Here is a 21757-nt window from a genome sequence, read left to right on the forward strand (position 1 = left end):
TAAAGTTAATTGTAATAATGGCTTGTAATAGGGCCATCTATGTATTAACAACGGTCAGTGACCCTGAAAATTCCTGAAGTGTACAGGTTGTCTGTGGAGTGGAGACCTTTTCTCTCAACAAACAAAAAGCACCAGAGGAGGTTCTCTGACATTCGAGTTAGGCTTTCTGTCAGGAGTACATGAGAGACATGCATTGAGGTCCATTCACTTGCAGACAGAGGTTACGTTACAGAACGTTAGATGTGTAAATTTCATTATTTACCATTTCATACAGCACAAAAAAGTGATTGGTATGACAATTTAGAACTATCTAGGTCAAGTTAGCAAATCTCTGAAAAGAGATTTTTAAACAAAGTCTCTGATTTCTGTGTCAAATACCGAGTTGCGTTTGAAATTGTGTTTTCTCTGAATTTATTATGGATTTCCTGACATTTCCTGGCACTTAATTTAATGCATGAACTGATCAGCACAAAATCAGGGGTTGTGTTGCTGTGATCTTTCAACATGGAGGGCTTCAAAATGATAAATAATAGGTCAAGGGTCTGTTTCTGTGGAGAAACCCTGAGAACAGCGGACCCCCCCACATCCCATGCCTTTTTCTCCCATTCACGACGCCACGGGGGGAGCAGGTCGGGGTTCAAGCGCAACAAATTACCTAAATATGGGCTGAAAAGGCTTTGAGGGACTTCAATCCAACCGTTAAAAATAATATTAATAAAAGAAGATTTAGGAAGCCAGGTGGGTGGAACACAATGCTAAACTGCGGTCCATAATTTGAGCTAGCGAGGAGAAAAATTGTCTCTTTCTTGGTCAGTATTTGTGTTTCGCCTGGGTAGAATAGAAGTACCTCCACATATAAAGGCGAGAGGAAGAAACACAAAAAAACGAAATTTTCAGCCTGAGTGGTTACTTCAAATGAAATCTAAAGGCTGAGGCTCAATGGGCCCTTTTAGCGGAGGGGAGTGATTTTTAAAGGAATCGCAGCAGTGGACGTGTTTGGCATTTGGTGGCCCTTGTCCTCCAATTGTCCATACTCCATGGTGGCTGCCTTCTCTGTGGGCTCGGTACGCTCCACAGACAGTTACTCTCTGGGCCTCAAACACAAACAGAAATCATGTTTGACTTCCCCTTTGCTCAACCACATCTGTTCCCATGCCCCTTAAGGCACTACAGTTGCACAGCTACAAAGATGTGTACGTTGTAGTTAATGTGAGTGAGCGACAGCTCAATATGTTCCTTACATAAGTGCTGCTGACCTAGGCACGACCTTGAACTTGATGCCCATCACCTGTAAATGAGACTTTGGATTATGAACAAAAGAATAATATTTTCACTAAAATGGATTTCATAAAAATGATGACATTTCATAAAGAGACTAAAATATCGGCTCTATACCAAACACTAGAAAGTTTGAAATAGACATCATAGGTGTGTTAAAGGGATAGTACAATTTCACTCACTCGAAGGCTGCTCCTAAACCATATCATTCTGTCTCTTTTATGAAAAACTGAAGAAATTTTGAGTAATGTCTAGACTAGTACTTTTTTGTGCATACAGTGGAGGTTAATGGGCTCCAATGTTGTTGCGTTCCAAATGTTCTTCGAAAGAAAAAGTTAGGTTTGGAACAACATGAGGACAATTTTTATTTTTTAGGGAATAATCCCTTTAAATTCTGTTATTTATAGCTGCCACCATGTTCTGGCCAAAATCTAATGCAGTGGTGGAAACTGCTTAATCTTGATATTTATGTCTAATATATACTGCAGAAACAGAAAGAGCAGCATGGTAGTGTGCTATTCCAAAGATGGTTATCCTACACAGAAAAGGCCATCCCAAACTGCATTGCAAGTTTAAGAAAAATATTAAGAAAAATATTAAAAGACTGAACATAACACTATCATTTCTTATTATATTAAATTACTTCAATATAATAATTAACATTACAAATACATAATAATGTTAAATACTGAAATGTACAAACAAAATAGTTTTATAAATTTTACATTTAGCCCAATACAAATATGTTCACTATGCATTTTTTAGCTTAGCAGAATAGCAACTTGTATTGGAACACAAAACTCTATAGGAATCCACTGTCTCATGCACTTCACATGAGAAGCATTGCTTATGTGGTGAACATTAATCACCATTAACAGGCTGCTGCTTATGAAGCATTTCAAATCAATCACTTTTTTTCGATTTTAAATGTATAAAGTTAGAGGTTCCATTTTAGCTGATTTAGAATGTCATGTAAAAAGTGAAACAGCTTACTAGGGTCCGAAGACATTGTGAATAACAGAAAGCAAATGCATGCATGTAATGTTGCTCATTTTGATTAATGCTACCTACATTAATTGACCTGTGCTTTGAAATGTTTGAAAGCCCACAAAGCAGAGTTAAAACGTGCAGCAGTAGCCCAGCATCCCGAGGGACTACGGGATCCAAAATTTGTTTCCGTTTAATTTCCACTTCACAGACAGCAGCACACATTAACAACCCTTGGGAAAGGCTGGAGAGCTGCCAGCGGGACAGAAGAAGGAGCGAGTACAGCAAAGGGTCATCACAGCTCCATCAACAGTTCCTCAGCAACTGCTTCTGAATGTCTGACAGCTCCAGCATTAATTTCTCTCATGTCATTCTACTCGTCTCTAATTATGTTTTGGGTTACCGCAGTGCTAACATTCTCTACTGTCACTTTCGGAGGGTAACAATGGGCTTTAAACTGTCAATATCTCATTGTCAAAACGTCAGGATATTCTTAAAGCTGAAAAGCTTCTGTTGGAGACAAAGAGGACTTAACGCCATTCAAGCAATGCCTTTTGACAGCACACAAAAACCATCTATTACAGTACTACACACTTCCACTTGGTCAGATATCATATATCGTACAAAACTATTTGTGTTCAATGATGTGCAATCAGTAAAAGTCATAGAGAGTGATGAGTAAACAAATGTGTCAGTCGATATCTTCTTTTCCTTCACTAGAGCCAACCAAAACCTCTGTACTCCCTAACACTGCACACAACACTGTGAGTTTTAATGAATGCCACTGACTGCCAAAAGCACATCTCACCACAAAAAAACAGGATAAGGTGCCCGAAAAAGTATAAAAGCCAGAATGTTAATGCAATTCTCTATGGGGGGCAAAAACATCTGAAAAAACAACAACCTCGAAAGAAAAAAATTATGAGAAATAATAAATTAAGATTGAAATTAAGATGATTTAAAGAGACAAAAAAAGAATAATAATGTTCAATTAAAAAATGGGAATTTTACCATAAATTTGATAGAAACATCAAATCAGATGTGTTCCATCTGCAAGATCCTTATTCACAAAAATAAATAAATATGTTAAGATGTACAAAATGTACAGGACACAGTACAAGGCTAAAAGTACAACAATACATTTATAAGAACACAGAGACCCATAACATTACAACTTCTGTAACCAATCACACGAGGGGAGGACAAGGGTGGGGATGGACCACTAAGGTTCATTTACTATTGGACCCCAGCAACATTTTTTTTTAGCTTTACAACCGGTTCACAACATATTCCTGATATGTACTTCCATATCCATTCGACATCCATGTTCTAAAAGTCTTTGGGACAGAATTTAGGAGGGATACGTTTGTAAATAGTCCAGTTGAGGAATATTGTAATGCTTATTTAACTTGTGAATGTTTTATGTAATTTGTAATATGATGTTGGATGATATTTGTATTATTTTTTGTTTTATGTGTGTCTAACCTGTATGTGAAACTTTCTGTGCTGCCATTTTGACCAGGACTCCCTGGTAGAAGAGATTCATATCTCAATGGGATAATTCCAGGTAAAATAAAATATAATTATAATAGTTATGTTATTATAATTAAAACTCAAATTGTACCAGAATATTCTGTCATTAATCTCATTTTATGTAATCAGGTGACACTGCATATAAAAATTTAATAATAAGACTGGTTTAAATGGAGAAACAGTTAAGCAATGAAATATGATTTCTGTACCGCTACAGCCCAGATCCAGAAACACATAACCTAGTAAAAGTTTCACAAGAGTCTACAACATAACTCACCCCGAACAAAAGCCCAGCCACACAGCAGCTCCACACAAACCACTGACACTTCAGATAAACATATTCAGGAAATTAGCGATTAGAAACACTAAAAATACCAATAATGTATCTTAAAATAAAAACTCAAAAACAAATGTAGCTAATAAATACATCAAAATCAATCTTTTTTGTATTTTACTGAAATTAAAGCTATTTTAATTTAAAAAGTTCGTTTGAAAAAGTATTATGCCAGTTTTGTTGACATCAATTTAGAAGACGTCATACATCCCTGACTGTCACTCTTGCATTATGGTATTGCAGCACTGTTTTACTACGCAACTGTCCCATCAGTTCACACTGCCAGATGTGTGTACCCTCAGCACAGCAATGGTTAATAAAGCCATCAGGGTCTGGAAACAATGTTTAAAACCCTCACTCAGAAGACATATACAGATTTAAATTCCAGGATTTAATTCCTTACACAAACCATTTGGAAAAATGTCTTAATTTATTTAATGAAGCAATGGTGACATTTCTTCAGGCATCATGAAAGTGCTTTCTTCTTCCCTAAATTATAACACATCCACATTTTTATATTTACCGAATCATTAGTTAAAGATATCTGTAAGCTGTCAGGGAATTTCTGCTACTCCAGAGATTCTTTATTATAAAAGCTTTAAGTAGGAAAAACCCTGTATTTCGGTTTTAGCTCTGATATTAAGCTCTTTGAAACAATAAATTATTTTCTCTACACTTCATTTAATCATAAACCAAGTAAATTTTTAAGAACTGTGGCCTGATCCGAAATGCTTTGACCAATTTGAGAAGTAACTTTAATTCGAAAAAAAACATGTTTCTACGAAATAAACATTGTAACTTTTTACATTTGTAAAAACTCAAATAAAAATATAGCTGTGGAAACCTGGACATGGGAGGGAAGAAAGGAAATATTTCTAATAAAGTTATAAAAGGCAAGAGTGACTCACCAGTATGCCAGAAAATTGTTTTTCCTCCATGCTTTTGAAGCTCTCTTCGGCGTGGGTCCCCTTTCCGGAAGGATGCCCGTCCTGGCCTGTCTCTGTGCTCTCTGGAACTCGTCTTGAGCTGCTGGGGTATGCGTCTTAGTTTCTGCTGCACACTGCTTCTCCCTCAATCGTTTCCTCTCTCCGCTAGTTGCAATGTTGGGCTGAGGTGGCGTCTCTGCTTTGTGCTAATTCTGCGTTAATCCAGGAACTTTTCTATGCTGTTAAAGGAACATGTGACTGGGAGAAGGAGGGAGGAGGAGAGGGGAAAAGCAACTATTAGCCCCCAAAAGTGTTGTTCTCTCTCTAAAACAATCATTTCATAACTGCTGATAACACTGTCCATGTGCTGGCTGGGAGTGCGGCTGAAAGTTTTAGATATTGTAAAGTCTGATATTATGATTATTCTGTGAAGTGATATAGAGGATGCTTATACTGTAAACCAGGATGAAAAGATTTAGTATTTTCAGCAAATAGCTAAAACAAAGGGCTACAGTATACGGACAGAACATAAGCTTCCAGAAAACAACAATGATTTACCAAATTAACCTATAGCCTACATCAGGTAACAAACTGTCTACCTTCTGGATTGGTTAGACACTACATTGCATTACACTGCATTGGGTTACTTGCATGTATGCATAATTAATTGCTATTATAATAGTAAGTACATGTAATGTGTAACCATGACACCTTAAAATCAAGTGTTACCTTAATTTTAGATTCTACATTAATACTTAGGAAATGGAGAAATGTCTAACATTTAAGTTTCTTTTGCTTCTTCGCTATACCAGATATATACGCTATACCAGGTAAGACCAAGACTCAAGTAGCAATTCAACAACTGAAGCCTCTTAAATCACTCTAATGTTGGTGTGAACCACTCATCCTGACACCAGGCAACACAGTACATCACTCTTCCTGAATTAAAGTAAACGCTTCTCCAGACCAACCATTTGAAATGAATACCTCAGCCTGGACGAGTGAACTTTCACTAATATTTATGGCAAGCAACATGCACTAATATTTCAGTGGAAAATTATTGTTATGGTTCTGTTAATGAGAATATCAAACAATGAAGAATGTGTACAGCAAATAGAATAACATGTAAATAAATAAATATCAAATAAAACCACACTGGATACCTGGGAAAAGATAAAGCATGGCCAAAAGTAGGTTTAGAGACAAGTGTACTATCCCTCAGCCCCTCGACCTTCACAAAAAGATGTTTTTATTTACAAAAAGCAGCGAGATAAGACATGAGATAAGCAGAGCAAACTCACAGAACCAATGACTTTCTTATCAGTATTGAGTTGTCTATTGCATCACACAAAACGTGCTCTTTACTGAGTGAGTTGGGGGCTATCTATGGAAAAATACAACTGTAACCAATTAGCACTTTAGAAATGAAAGTCCCCAGGATGGCCAGGCAACAAAAACAGTAAAAAGAATAATTATTACCAATTAGTTTTATTCTAAATGGTTAGTTTCTGAAACGATTATCCAAAATGTAATAAATAAATAAATAAAATATAAAAGCCATATTGGAAAAAGCATATACTGTAAAATAGCTGTCACTTTATTTATGACTTCAGGTTTACAAAAGTACATTTTTCTGCCACCCACTAATAAAAACATAAACATAACCAAACAATCGCTTCCATATCGATTCATCAGTGAACCAAACCAGAAACTAGATGTTATCTGCTATCGACATGCACTGGTCACATTAAACATTAATGTATTTTATTAAAGCAGAATGACACATACAGAGCTGTCATAAGTTCTGTGTGGCTTGTGGTCTCAAGTCTAGCGGCAAAAGGAAGTTGCCTTTACACCCATTTTACATTTTACCCATGGGTGCAAAAAACACTCTGGGGTTGAGCCCTTGCCAACCTCATTAGAATCTCAAGATGCTTATCTTCCTATGTTTTTTTTATTTTTTTACAAATATAGTTTCAAAGATGTATTGTTTAATCTATTAAAAATTGACAACACTGATCACTGTGGATAATTACTTTAACAAATATTATTTCTCAATAATCTCCCTCTTATGTCTTAATAAATGATTAATATTTTCATAAATATTGCAGTATAAAATAATTCTTTCTAAGATGTAAAGCATTTCAAAGCTCGACTCCTGGAAAGTATCTAGAGTCTGCAATGGTTACAAGTTAATGAGTGTTTCGCCCTTTGGAATGCCCCTAAAATGAATGGCATCAGAAGACAAGCAGTGTTCCAGAAACCCAGTTGGATGTGGTGGGTGAAGCTGGGAAGTCACCTTGCAGACACGGCTTGAAGTGGCCAATAAAATGTCATTCCAAAGCTGTGGCAGTTCATAGGGTGGCTCTCATTAGCTCTCTGTGACGGTTGGAAAAGACAGTTTCCACCCGCCACAGAGGCTTAAACCGACACACTGAACTCCCTTCTCTTCAATTTCATTGTCATTAACCCCTGGCTAATCACACAGGTGTCTTGCCTAGCTTGGACTGTTATGTAGAGGTATAAAATGCACCATAATTCAGTCTTAACTTTGAATAAAAGTACAGTCCCTTTATAGAAACAGACCAAAATATATTAAACTAATTTCTTGACAACCACAATTTGAAAAATAAAACTAGTTTTTAACAGCAAGTGCCATCTGACACACCAAACGCAAAAGAAACATTTCCAATTCCCAGTAAAAACAAAACATCCTTCACTAGAAGCTATTTAAAGGTTTAGGCTAATGTTTCTCCTGTTGGTCTGGAACGGCTTGATTACTGAGCATCTGTAGCATGATACAAATATACTCCACCTCCTCAACTCCACCCAACAGAGATAACACAAAGCAGCTCCAAAACACTGCAGTGCATACCATTATGCTTGCTGTTACTTCATACTTATTAGCAGAAATGCAGATATATGAAATAGAGTCTCAACAAACTAATAAAGTCATTCTCTAATAAACCATTGCAAGATTTTGCTAATAAGGATCAGGATGCACGCTCTGTTAAAGTATTCTATAATTCATCCAGTAGATGACACTATAAAGATGTCGTATGAAGGACAAAACATTGATAGCAATACAGTAGATGATTAACAGTGAGGGGGAAATTTGTCTATAGGATATTACCAGTTCCTAAAACTAACAAAAGTCATTCGGTCTTATTTTCTGTTTCTTTTGCTTAGCCATGAAACAGATTCAGTCTGCAAGTGTTATCTTCAGAGAATTTAAATTGCACAAGTTCTGCTCTCTATTTAAATTCATTAAGATAATAAACTTTGTGCAATTTTCTGCCAAATGTTCAACTCCAAGTTAAAGCCATCAATCAAAAAACTCAGCCCTGCAACTATTGTACATCTAATAATATGGTATAACTGGATATAAGCAAAAACATGGGTAGATTAAAAATATCTATGATAAACTCACCATTTGCTTCTAACCCTACATCTCTGAAGTTTGTCGAGTTTCATTTCTTCAACAATTTGGAACAGTTTGTTATACTACTGATGGACATGATCAAATGAATGAGAACTTATCAGGCTTTGACTACAGTATTTGGGTTACATGGAAAACAGTGTTTGCGTTACATGGAAAAATTCTTGGTTCTTAACATTAGGAAGTTTAAGCATGAAAGCACACCAGAAAAACAACAACAATGGCATTCCCAATTTTCACTCAACCAGCACAGAAATATTGTTCATACAACCACTTAATCCCATTTATTTAACACTGTGGACAAAAGGTGGACAGTGTGTCTGGCCAGGAAACTCAACGTTTTGATTTTCGGTCTAATGAAGGTGGTCATGCATGGGTGCACTAATTGTGAAAAATAAACCTACCTTCCCATACTACATAAACATTAATAAGAACTGTGCTCATTTTCAAATAGGGCCTAGCTTAAGACAAGCAATCTGAAAAGAATTTATCACAAACTGCTGCATCCTGGTATTCAATACTGCACACTTTTATAACAACTTTGCACATATTTACTTCTGTCTTCTGGCCATAACATTAATAGATCTTGGGGGGGGGGGGGTACTTTTATTGTATTCTCATAGACTTTTAACCTCTAAACTGCACATTGGAAATGTAAATAATTAATAATACATTTTGAATTATGGACATTGCAAAAGGTTAAAAAGCTAACTAAAGCCCATTAAAGTACCACACTGGCACTTTTCCAGCTTGTGACAGAATGTCAATACAGGATACTTTCTTTTTTTTTAAATATTGGAGGTTAACCAAACCATGTATGGTACAGAGGTTTTGCTTTGACAGTGTGGTTACTTAACGCATGATTTGACCTGCCTCTATGGGCTCCTCTGCTTTATCATAAATGATCCTGACATGTTTGCGCACAGATTGGGCCCAGATGCGGCTGTGTGATTATCCTACATCTTTTCCTCGCTACAATGGTAAAAATAACATCAGCACGCCCAACATACATTTTAAAATGATGGATAGGCATGAGCAAAGTATGCCTCAACAATCTGTTACATCACCAGTGAACATAATTGCCACTGGGGACTGTGCACACCTGAATGTTGGAGGAGGGTCTTTTATTTGTTTACATACAGCCTCTTTCCTGAATGAGTTTTTTTTAGGAAACTGAAATGAAGGAATAAATGTTTTATTTAGACCCTAATGGCAGAACGAAGAAACTACAGATTGTACTAGTGCACAGCCCTGTCAATGCAAGCAGCATAATTATACATTTACAAAAGAACAATATACATTTTGTTAATAAAAGACTGATTGAATGGTCAGATTTTTCTATCCCCACTATTTTTTAAAAATAATGAAAAGAATGAAGTTTCTTGTAATCAGTGTTGGGGAGTAACTAGTTACATGTAACAGCGTTACGTAATTTAATTACAAAATTATTGTAACTGTAATTAGTTACAGTTACTAAGAAAAATGAGTAATTAAATTACAGTTACTTATGAAATTTTTAACGATTACAAAGGGGATTACATTTGAATATTTACACACATCCACATACAGATTTAACTGATTTCTTTCCCAAATTGCACTGACTATTCTGAGACATACCGCCCTAATAATTTCCGGGATGCGGAAACACAGTCTGGTTCGTAGAATCCAGTCATAAAAACGAAATGCCAAACGCGGACGGAATATGCCACATTTTGGATTACTAAATCAAAAGTAGGTCAGTACACTTGAATCAAAACATGACATGGACTAGTGTCTGTGAATATTAAGCCCCAAAAATGCAATAGATGACTTGCACATTCTGCGTGTCTGTGGAAATCAGGCGCGGACTGGACACCGGGAGAACCGGGACAATTCCCGGTGGCCTGGCAGCCGATTTTGCCCCACTATTTAAAATCATTATTGTATAATTGCCTGCCGAATGTACTAAAGCCATCATTTGTGAATCCGCCATTTGATAATTAAATCTCTAATAAGTCATGAAGTGTTAGTCAAATGGTTTGGATCAGACTCAGAGTAATCAATGCGAGAGGAAGAGAGAGAGAGAGAGAGAGAGAGAGAGAGAGAGAGAGAGAGAGAGAGAGAGAAAGAATAGAGTGGACAGCTGGAGCAGAGAAGCAGAACTACTGTTCAGGGTTTCAGGTCAGTTTCATCTGTAAAGATGCTTTTTTTGTCTTTGTTTTTTTTAATTTAATTAATCAAGCAGCAGCACGTTGCTCATCAGTCATCAGTCAAAATACTATATAAAAGGGCATCATTATTATCTGTTGTGATGTTACAGTAGTAATTTAGCTAAAAAAAAAATCAGATTTTTTTTATAGGTTCAGGGGGAGCTAGACAACAACACAATCCTTACGAAAATGAACATTTTAATATTTAACTATAAATCCAGAGAAAATGTTTACTATTGTTTAACTGTGATAACCAAAAATGTAAAATTATTTTACAAATGTATTTATTTAAAAATAAATACAAATCCATTTGCAAAAAAAAACAAAACGAGAGAGAGAGATGGATAACAGGGCAAAATAAAGAGACTGAAGAGGAAAAAGGAAGTGAAGGTGCAGTTCAGGAGAGAACTTTTAATTATTTTGCATGTCCCCAAATTAAAGAAAAAATTGTTTTGTCCATGAATTTGTTTGTATGAGTTTTAATTTTCCAGTCTGAATTTTTTTCCCAGTCCGCCCCTCCTGTAAATTAATGGCAAAGACATGGTTTCATTTACTACACATAGGCCTACTGAAGCTCGCAGTGTTTTCAACCTCTGCCGCCTCAATATAGGAGTACACGAGCACATAAACATAATTTCTAGAACTGCTCTGTGTCACTTCATGTGCATTTTACTTATTTTGAGAAAACTATCATCATATACAGAGACAGCAGTTTAAAAAAAACACCAATGTTTCAGGAGTTTATTACACAGAATACGTCACATGCTTATTAGATAACTGTATTTAAATTGATGTATATGCTTTTATTTATTATTCTTTAATTTTCACAAATTTAGAAAGTAATCAAAAAGTACTCAAAAGTAATTAGTTACATTACTTTAATAAAGTAATTGAAAAAGTTACACTACTATTACATTTTAAACAGGGTAACTTGTAATCTGTAACCTATTACATTTCCAAAGTAACCTTCCCAACACTGCTTGTAATACATACCAGATCCTGAAGTATTACAAAGTATTACGCGCTTGAAACAGCAAAACTTGCCAGAATATGACATAATTACAAAAGTATTATTATAATATATCATTCTGAAAAGCACTGGAAAGAATATTCAGGTTAAATAAAGTACTATGATTACTAAGTATAAACTCAAACTAAGAGAGATGTTCCAGTATGACATCGAAACCACCTAACTTAAGGTTAGGGTACTAACGTTTCTCATTTGTAATCCACTTTGAATAAATGTAAATGTTATACGAGACGACACTTGGAAACCAAAAGTTATGTAACAACTTCCTTTGACAATACATAAGACATTGATTATTGTGTTTTCACACAAAAATTTCACTTTCAAAAATGTTGTACTGAATGTATGAGTTACTGTGCCCTGTTAGACTTTGTTCGACTTCTGTTAGAATTTACAGTTACTTACCGCAAAAAAGCCTAGTAATCTACCATATATATGTTTTACGTTTAACTACTGTAATATCCACTGCATTACGGGTATTTTATGCCATTTACATTAATTTACTATATATGGGAATCTGCGGTATTTTACTGTTCGCTCAAAAGCATAGTGCTACTGTAAATTTTTCTGCGGATGAAGAACATGAATCTGTTTTATAAATGTAATGTCTGGGTAAGCACAATTGGTGAAATACATGTATTTTTAAATTATTAAAATCTTTTTTTACACCCCACAAAATTTACATTTTATTCACGAGCTTTGCATCAGAGGTTATATACCGTATCTTTCGGACTATAAGGCGCACCTGAGTATAAGTCGCATCTGTCAAAAAATCCGTCACGATGAGGAAAAAACATATATAAGTCGCACTGGACTATAAGTTGCATTTATTTAGAACCAAGAACCAAGAGAAAACATTACCGTCTACAGCCGCGAGAGGGCGCTCTATGCTGCTCAGTGTAGACTACAGGAGCAATGAGCAGCATAGAGCGCCCTCTCGCGGCTGTAGACGATTATGTTTTCTCTTGGTTCATTTCTCTTGGTTCATGTCAAATTAATTTTGATAAATAAGTCGCACCTGACTATAAGTCGCAGGACCAGCCAAACTATGAAAAAAAGTGTGACTTATAGTCCAGAAAATACGGTAAACTGAGGCTTGTGTCCAGTATGTGCATGACGGATTTAAAAAAAAATATATATGAAGAAGATAAATATAAAATCTAATTATAGGCTATTACTATGACAGACTGAGGGAAATGTTCGTTTTCCTCAGAAACTGCCACTTTCATGAAACTCATTCAATTTTCCTGCAACTGACTGACTACCATTTCCAGTACAGATGTCTAGTATTTTTACTTTTCTACTGCTAGTTATGGTATATTTTACTCGTCAGTTCAATTAATACCGTTAAATGGCGTTAATTTGTGGGACATCATTTGAAATAGCACGGGCGCTCTCTCTCTCTCGCCTGCGTGTTCTCTCCTGCACGCTCTCTCTCTCCCACAAATAAAACATTTACGCCAGTGCATATACCAGAGGAAAAAATATACATATTCAAGTAAAATTATAATCAATTCATTCAAGAATGAAAAGTTTTATATTCATTATTTTTTTTACATTTTATTGTATATATTCTCTTCTCTCTTTTTTCAGTGTTGATTGTACTGATTGTGTAAGTGATCAATCTAGCAGTCATTCAAGATCTATGATTTATCATGTTCATAACATATAGTGATTAGTCAATAATAACAGATGAAAAATACTGATTCTTATTTTTCTCTCGTTTCCTTGTTTCAACAGAAACTACATCCCAAAGGCTAACATAGGAGCCACAGGACTGAGCATCTTTGGCTTTGTAAGTATGTTTAGATTAACTGCAGCTATGACAGAAATGTCTTAATATAATAATAATTAAAGATATGTATATATGATCAAGCATCCCACACCTGAGATATGCAATATGTAATATAATGTTTCCTCTTTTCCTCCATTTTTATTGTGTCAGCAAGAGGCAACTACACCCCAAAGACTCTTTCAAGGGCCACCTAGAATCACAGCACCTTTGGCTTTGTAAGTTTATATATATATATATATATATATATATATATATATATATATATATATATATATATATATATATATATATATATATATATATATATATATATATATATATAAATTAAATTCTCAATTATTCTTATTCTCTTATTCTGATTCCATATAAATCCAGTTTCCATACGATTTAACAGAATTAAAATATTTTTGAGAATTTGATGACAGCCATTTATGTACCTTGATTTAGTAATAATTTTGGTTATAATCCTATATTCTTCAAGAGTACTTTTTAGATTGACTCAAAAGCCAGTTTTGCTCTAATATTTACAAACAATACAAATGTTACAGTAGCTGATACACACTGATCTTCCTTAGACCAAGAACTGCCACAATTAGAAAGATACCTTAAAACACTACAAAAAAAAAAAAGTTTGAAGGACCATAAAGTTACTCAGTGTACCTCTTGAATGTGATTGTACATTCAGGCAATTAATGGCGTTCCCTGACAAGGATGTGCAAAAAGCAATACTGTTTAAACAATACTATACTGGGAATAACAGATGTTGCACTAGTTGTTACCTTGTCTGTCCATGAACAAATTTAGATGATATAAACTCATGACCATTTCTCACACATTTCCCCTATGTTGTGTTTCAGATCAGCTGTCAGTGGTTATGGAGGCCATGCAGCCAAGACCAACTGGGATACTTGTTGCTTGATGCATTATTGTCATGATCTCTACTATAATTTGTTGTTATGAATTCAGTTCTCTATTTTTTTTTTTTTTTTTGTAATGTTCGAGAATCAAGCACAATAAATAAGTAATGGATGTATTTAATAGCGACAGTGAATAAAAAATATACTGTTGTACATTGACTCAATTTACACGTTTATCATTGCAATGACATATGAGGATCTCTGAGCCTAAAGTAGTAAGAGTGCTAAAACTATTTAAATATGTAGTAAAACTGCTTACATTTAATTAAAACTGAAACTGAAAATAAAGGCAGGGTTGGAGCAACTTTACACCACAGGAACAATTTTAACCGCGTGTGTGTCATGGAGAAATTAAACAGGTTCAACAGGTTCTCCATATGTTATAAAAAAAATAAACTCAATGAAAAGATAATATTAAAGGATGTCATTATTCTACAGCTTGTAGGGTGCAAACATGAATAAACAACATCACTGCCAAAATTTCACCCAATCTGTTGTTAATACTGTTCTGACCTGAAACTCATAATAAGCTATAGTTTAGCAAATCTATTAAACAGTTACATTTCAAACAACCGATTTTCTGTAGCTGTAACTTTAAACCTACCAATCTCTTCCTAGTGGTATGACATAAAATACGGAAGAATCTCTCGACTGTAGGCTGCACCTCGTGTGGTATTTGTGTGGTCTTACCATCGCTTGCTCCTTGATGTTATACAGAAGACAGCACTGTTAGTTGCTCTGTAGCAAATGGTCTCAGACGAGTACCGGCATTAGTTAGGTAAAGTTACGAACACGACCTCATTAAACTGATTGACATTTCTTTGTTAAACTTCCAATATTCCAAGTACACGCTGTTCAGATGTGGCCCCGCCCCTCGACCAAAGACCCCCTCCACGCGCATGTGAATATATTTTAAGATACTTTCAACGCTTTTCACGAGTGACTTGGATAATGTTATTGTAAAGCAGTGCTCTAGCGTACTGATTCTTACCTGAAAATAAAGCATAAATGCGCAGACATAAAAATAGGCTACCTCTTAAATAATTTGGACCATGATAAACGGGATAAAAAAACAAATAAATAATCAATTTCGGTTATATGAAGTTATATGAAGACGACAGCAAGATCACCTTAACAGGGGATCTGATTGAGATGAAGATGTCGTAACTAACCTAGCTAAACATGTAGGCTACCGGTAGTATTGAGCACATGTGCTGCTACGGTTGATGGACGGATGTTTCCTGTAAGTTAGACCTTAAACCTGCGATTGTCATTTGATAACGGATCTAACTTACACTGCAAATAAAGCTCTGGGAGTTTTATTAGACTACTACTTCCGTAGTAAATCGGTAAATCATTTAAAATATGACAAATGTAAAATAATTTAATTAATAAATTAATAAATAAATAAAAAGAGTGCGAGATGTGCTGCCAAACCTTAAACATAATGTCTTGTCGCATAGCAACCCAGTTCGCAACCAACACTACAACTTATATGAGTGTGGAATGACTATCATGGGTGAAATGAGGACATATAGCGACAGACACGTATTCTTTACCTTTTTCTTAAATTATGCTGGAAGACGTTATTAGCAGGATACAAACGCTTCTCCGTTCACGCGCCGTTGCGCAGTGTAGCGGTGGATGTAACAAATGCAAGTAATACAAAAACAAGATTATACTGAGTGATACAGCTGTAACATATAAGGTAGGCTATGCCATTGGTCCCTCTAGTTTACCACTCTAAAGAGGAAATGGCCTACATACACAAAGATATTACATTTTATCTCCGAAGAGGCAGAAGATCGTGGTTCTTCTAACCCTGGTAAGCCTTAACCTAAATTATCTTGATACACAACATCAATGTGTGCCTATAACCTTGCCCAAACATAGGAAATAGTTTAACCTTTGTAGTCATTGGTCCTCCACTAATGTAAACGGTCACAAAATATCTTTATGAAAATGGAGTATTGTTATTTTAAGCGTCAAATGAAACCTTTGAAAGCTGTGAGATCAAATCCCACAAAAAGTCTGCTTTGTCCCAAAAAAACAAAACAAAAAAAGAAATCTGCATATTCTGTCTGCATCATAATTTAATTAAGTCTTTAGTTCAGTTTTAACATTAACGTTTTAATAGTTAATTGTTCGTGAAACTTGGGAGCAATAAAGTTAATTTAAACAACATTTAAATGAATTCTTGCTATAGCCCAAAGGTAGATGAATATGTTTTTTAAAGTTTTATCTTGCTCACCAGTACCTCTGAACACTTGCAGCATCTTTGTTGGTGTAGCCTCAACCATGCGTGGCATTGCATCAGCAGGCGGAGTATCAGAGACAAAGCGTAGGAAACACTGCCATCTCGTGGTAGAAATCAATACCTTCGGATAAACTGTACCAAATAAGTAATGAAACATTCCGTGGCAAATCAACAACATTTCGGAAACTCCTCCGGATCAATTTTTTTTTATCTTGTTAACATTTTTAACAAACATAAATAATAAATGTAATTATGTATATTTAGTGAGTAATCAAGAAGACAATATCCACCTTGGAGTCAGATTACTGGAGAGTAAAATGACTTCAAGTGGGTTAAATTTTACACGATTTCAGTGGTCAAAAATCAAGGGATATTTCATAATTTTTAAAACTTGAACTTTTTTTTTCCATTTTTGAACTGTCACCATTGGTTTTTAATGCAACAAAGATTGCTAAAGTCAACAGATGTTACTAATAGACCAAATAGGCACTGTAATAAAATAACATAATGATTCTGCCATCTTTCTAAAGTCATTTTACCCTCCTGTAATTTGGCTCCAAATCAAAATATTATTTTAAACCCCCCTGTACAAAATTAATTAAGCACTAAATATAGCCTACATCTATAGCTAGGCTTTTTTTTTTTTTTTTTTTTTTTTTTTTGCTTTTTAGCAGAGGGGGGTCTTTGGTTGAGTTGACTCAGATTGACTTTAGTACAAACTCTGCTTGACGACATTGCATTGTGCTCTAACTTCCTGAAATGTCTTTCGGCATTGTATTTCAATATGTATTTAAATATGGAAAGTAATTGTTTTATGTTCGACATGTGTAGCTGAACAAAGCAAGGTGTTTTGATGTAATGAGACTTCTTGTCAGCAGAGGGAGACTGCACTAAAGCTTTTGCTGTAATTTTTTTTCTTTATTGAATCTCTTAGTATATAACGGCAGTTTTAAGAATGGAGGAAAAAGCTACAAAAATTACAATTAAATAAATTACACAAATAAGTCAACAAATACAGATTTAATAATAATAATAAACGTGTTTAATTATAAACAGTTCAGGTATTGCTGAACCTCTGGCTTTTGTTTTAGACAATTTGTTTTATAATAAGCTGACACGCGTGCCTCTTGTAATTATTTGTAATAAAATTCAGGTTAGACAAAATAACCTGACAATCTTCCGTTGGTTTGACCAATATGAGATTCTGCGACTAAACTGCCTACTTATTTTCAGACAGTAGAGGGCGATATACTGTAGCTTTTCAAGAATAGTAGCAGTAACATGATACATAATGGAGGGAATATTTGTGTTCTGAACTTTACAACATTTGTGATGATTATAATTGTTGACAATGATGGTGATGTTACAGAAGTTATTTACTTTTAGTATTGGTAACAGTGAGAATAAGTAGGCCTAGTGGCAAAACTAAATATAGGCTAGGCCTATGTAGAAGAGTGTAGACCTTTTGATATTTTTAACATTTCTATTATCACTTTACATGAAGCTTTACTTATTTTGCCCAGTGTTTCTATGGTGTAAAAATGATTTGGGCTGTATGTGGATATATGGATTTTCATACAATTCACGGTGGTAACTCACCATATTTAACTTAAGAAACATAATGAAATGAGACAAAAGACTGAGTATACAAAAAAAGACAATGTTTTTAATTCTTCTGAAAATCCATGAAAAAAATACTCCCTGACTTAGGCTAATACAAATGTATAAATGGAGAATAAAAAAAAAATAATAATAACATATGTACAAAGGTTTGGGTCCTGCCCCGTTATTATACATCTGGGAAAGCACTACATAATTTACCTTCTAAATGAACAAGAATTTCCTTCTATTAAATACTGTCATAATTTAAATGTAATGAGTTATACTGCTATTCACATATAACTGCTGTCCCAAAATAGGAATTGTCTTAACAATATAAAATCCTTTCGTCATTTAAAATACATATAGTCTTTAACTTTTTTTTTCTTTTTACATGTGCCTTTTCATGTGCAGAGCCAGATGATCTGAGCGGGAGAACGCTCTCTCGCACAGGTGGCACTGAAACGGCCTGTGTCCGGTGTGTTTCCTGAAGTGGCGCGTCAACTCGTCTGACCTGGCGAACTTCCAGCCACAGCCTTCCCAGCTGCAGTGATAGGGCTTCTCACCTGTCGACAGAACGGGAGGAACGTTTATTAGTGTGTACAAACGTTGGTCAAACGGTGTGTAAAGTGATACATTGAGTTAAACAACATGTAGCCTATAAAAACTCGGAACATACCTGTGTGTGTCCGCATGTGCGCTTTCAAATGGGAGCTTTTCGTGTAGGTCTTCCCACATCCGGGGAACTCACAGCTGTGCGTCGCTGTCCGCTTTCGTGCCCATGCCCGGCGCCCTCGTTTTGGCTTGCTGTCTTCTGGGTTTAAAAATCCCAGGAGGGGTGAGGATGGTGGAGTCAGCATCACACCTGGCATGGCCGGGTGATTTGCCCGCAATGGTTCGCTAAACATGTTATAATGTCCGTGATACTGCTGATGCTGGGCGTACTGAGGTAGAAAAGGCGCGCCATTCATGAACTGCTGTTGTTGTGCAATATCAATATGATGGTGAGAGTTCATTTCTGTTAGGATGCAGTCTTTCCTCGGTAAAATGTCCCGAGGCACTTCTTGTTGCACGTGATGCCCATAAGCCTGGTGCTGCTGCTGTCCATAATAATGGCCCACGTAGTCGTTTACCATCATGCAGGATTGCTCGTGGTGTTCACTTTTTATTTTGTACCCCACGTTATTAGAATTGGACACATTGGCCTGGTTTCGAGAGTTCAGAGCCCTTAGTTCAGTGTACTCCAGCCTGTCTAAATGCCCTTTTAAACTATATTCATGCGAGTCGCCGTGATAATTCACGTCCGGGGTAAACAACTCGGCTACCAGACTGTGACCGGGACGCGCGTTAAAGGTGTTGCCACAATACGCGTTCGGCGTCGGGTGACATCCATCGCTGTCGTACACGGTGCTGCAACTTTCTGGGGACTCCGGTAGAGAATAGGCGGGCGGCTGCTGCGCTGAGGTGTCGTTGTTACACGCGACGGAGTTTGACAGAATGAACTCTAGATCCAAAAACTTGGAAAGATCGTCCTCGTCTCTGGCCAAAGGTGGAGATTCAACAATGCTGAACTCCACCTCGATGAGGGGTCTCACGTCTCCAACTGTCGCGCTAGTTTTAGTTGGGTCAACTTTCCAATCCTGAAGGGATAAAAACAAAACAAGAAAATCGGGTAAGACTTTGATGATTAAACCATCAAATTAATAATAATAATACAAATATATAGACCTACTTAACAGACATGCTGTGTATAAAAATGTAGCATGCAGTGAGTGAATAATGACTTTCAGGGGAGACAACTTAAAAAAAATAAATGTTCAACATTTATCAAACTAGCCTATCTTAACTTTTTTTCTTGCTATGGTCTTGAAATCTTAATGTATTAATGAGCGCTAAATAATAACAGTAACCTATGCTGCTATTTATGTTTTGCTGATGTACAGTATGATAATAATTCTAACGAATGCACTTTCATTTCCATACAAACACGATATAACGACATACACGACATAAATTTGTAATAGCTCTATTTATCAATAACTTGCAACTCCCGTGATTAGTTAAACGTAGGCCTATATATATATATATATATATATATATATATATATATATATATATATATATATATATAACATTAAGAACCTAGTCTACACCATAATCTCATAATTCAAAGGCTGCAAAATACAGTTGAAATAGCCTATAGCCTACCTTAAATTGAAATGAAAACCTGAACTCACCCGAACAATTGCAGACTGCTTTTCGTCTAACATCTGGTTACTTGCAAAAGAATTTATCGAAGGCAACATCGCATCTGCAAGAGCCATGTTGCAAATGTTAGGGAACTCAGTAGCTGTTCACTCTCATTCAGTCCGAGATAGACAATGCGTCTCTAATTCCTTTGACTGGCTGCCTACCTGTCCCATTATAAGGAGGGTCTGAATGTCGCGTGGGCGTGCTCTCGTGACGTTGCTCATGTAGTTGTAGCCTATTATATTTACTCTTGCAACCCTTGCAACATGTAAATATTGTCAAAGCACAATTGATAATTTGTCCTTTAATTAACCGTATCTCATTATTCCATTAAATAACGAAGATTGCTTAAATACTGTATGTTCCAGAGGATACATTATAGAGAGATTCAAACACCCTAAAATGTGCATGCTGGAGCTGCTATTGTGTTTTCATTGTAAATATTAAATCACACTATATTTAATAATAATTCAGTCCGTATCATAGACAAATGCTATGGTTCAACGACAAACACTTGCACATCCAAATCATTTTGCTTATGCGGATATAACTTGTTGGATTTTTGTTTATTTCAGTTTCTGAATTCTGAGTGTTACTTGAGTTCTGAAGGGGGCGCAACAACCCCCCGATCGGTAAGACTTATTGTATTTTATTGGAGAGCCGTTTAAACATAATTTTGATCAATTATATAAGAAAAATCTATTAAAAAGTGTTGAAAATAATCCGTATAATTTATTATTTATAGGATCTATATATTAAAGGTGTGTGGCAAATAATGCAAAACAAAACAAGATGAAAATAAAAACCACACGCTAAAGTATAAAAAAATAAAAATAATAATAATTATATAACATGGAACCAAAAGTTTCAATAAACCAGTTAGATGTTTGTGAGTTTCACTGCTCCATTCGTATTTAAATGGCCCTGATCTCATGTGTCTGATATTAATTTCTCCAAGAATGAACTCCTGCTTAATTAGCATTTGAAGAATCAGCAGTAAAATCTCGGAGCCATCGAAACAACATGATAATCTCAATGTTCAACAATGCAGGTACATGTTAGTTAATGATCTCCGAGTCAATAGACCTCCTCTTTCAGTTGATTAAAATGCAAATGAATGGCCTAATGCTCTCGGGCTTATGTTTAGAGACAAGGTGGGCAAAAACTATTCCACCTGATGCCAAGGACGAGACATTTTAACATCCCTGACTCCAACACAAATAAAG

The 21757-nt window shown here is 35.6% G+C and overlaps 2 protein-coding genes across 4 annotated transcripts in view; both read right to left on the reverse strand.

Annotated features, from left to right (window-relative positions):
- The window catches only part of slc6a9 (solute carrier family 6 member 9), a 51246-nt gene extending 35189 nt beyond the window's left edge, over positions 1-16057 (reverse strand). Inside the window, exons 1-2 of one of the 3 annotated variants that reach the window (XM_059501656.1) lie at positions 15985-16057; positions 5041-5297 (exon numbers count right to left, since the gene is read on the reverse strand). In XM_059501656.1, coding sequence (XP_059357639.1) covers positions 5041-5070 — 30 coding nt within the window. In that variant the 5' untranslated portion in view covers positions 5071-5297; positions 15985-16057. Of the gene's footprint in view, positions 1-5040; positions 5298-15115; positions 15276-15984 lie in introns of those variants that run through there. The other 2 variants (XM_059501655.1, XM_059501657.1) reach the window with 2 other exon arrangements.
- Positions 16058-18322: 2265 nt separating this feature from the next.
- Positions 18323-20686, reverse strand: klf17 (Kruppel like factor 17). Its single transcript, XM_059501658.1, has 3 exons — positions 20519-20686; positions 18961-19921; positions 18323-18847 (listed from the first exon to the last, which is right to left on the reverse strand). The coding sequence occupies exons 1-3, from the start codon at positions 20603-20605 to the stop codon at positions 18672-18674; spliced, it is 1224 nt and encodes a 407-aa protein (XP_059357641.1). The 5' UTR covers positions 20606-20686; the 3' UTR covers positions 18323-18671.
- Between the last annotated feature and the right edge of the window lie 1071 nt (positions 20687-21757).

This window comes from Carassius carassius, chromosome 20, assembly GCF_963082965.1.
Source record: "Carassius carassius chromosome 20, fCarCar2.1, whole genome shotgun sequence".
Taxonomy (NCBI): Eukaryota; Metazoa; Chordata; class Actinopteri; order Cypriniformes; family Cyprinidae; genus Carassius; species Carassius carassius.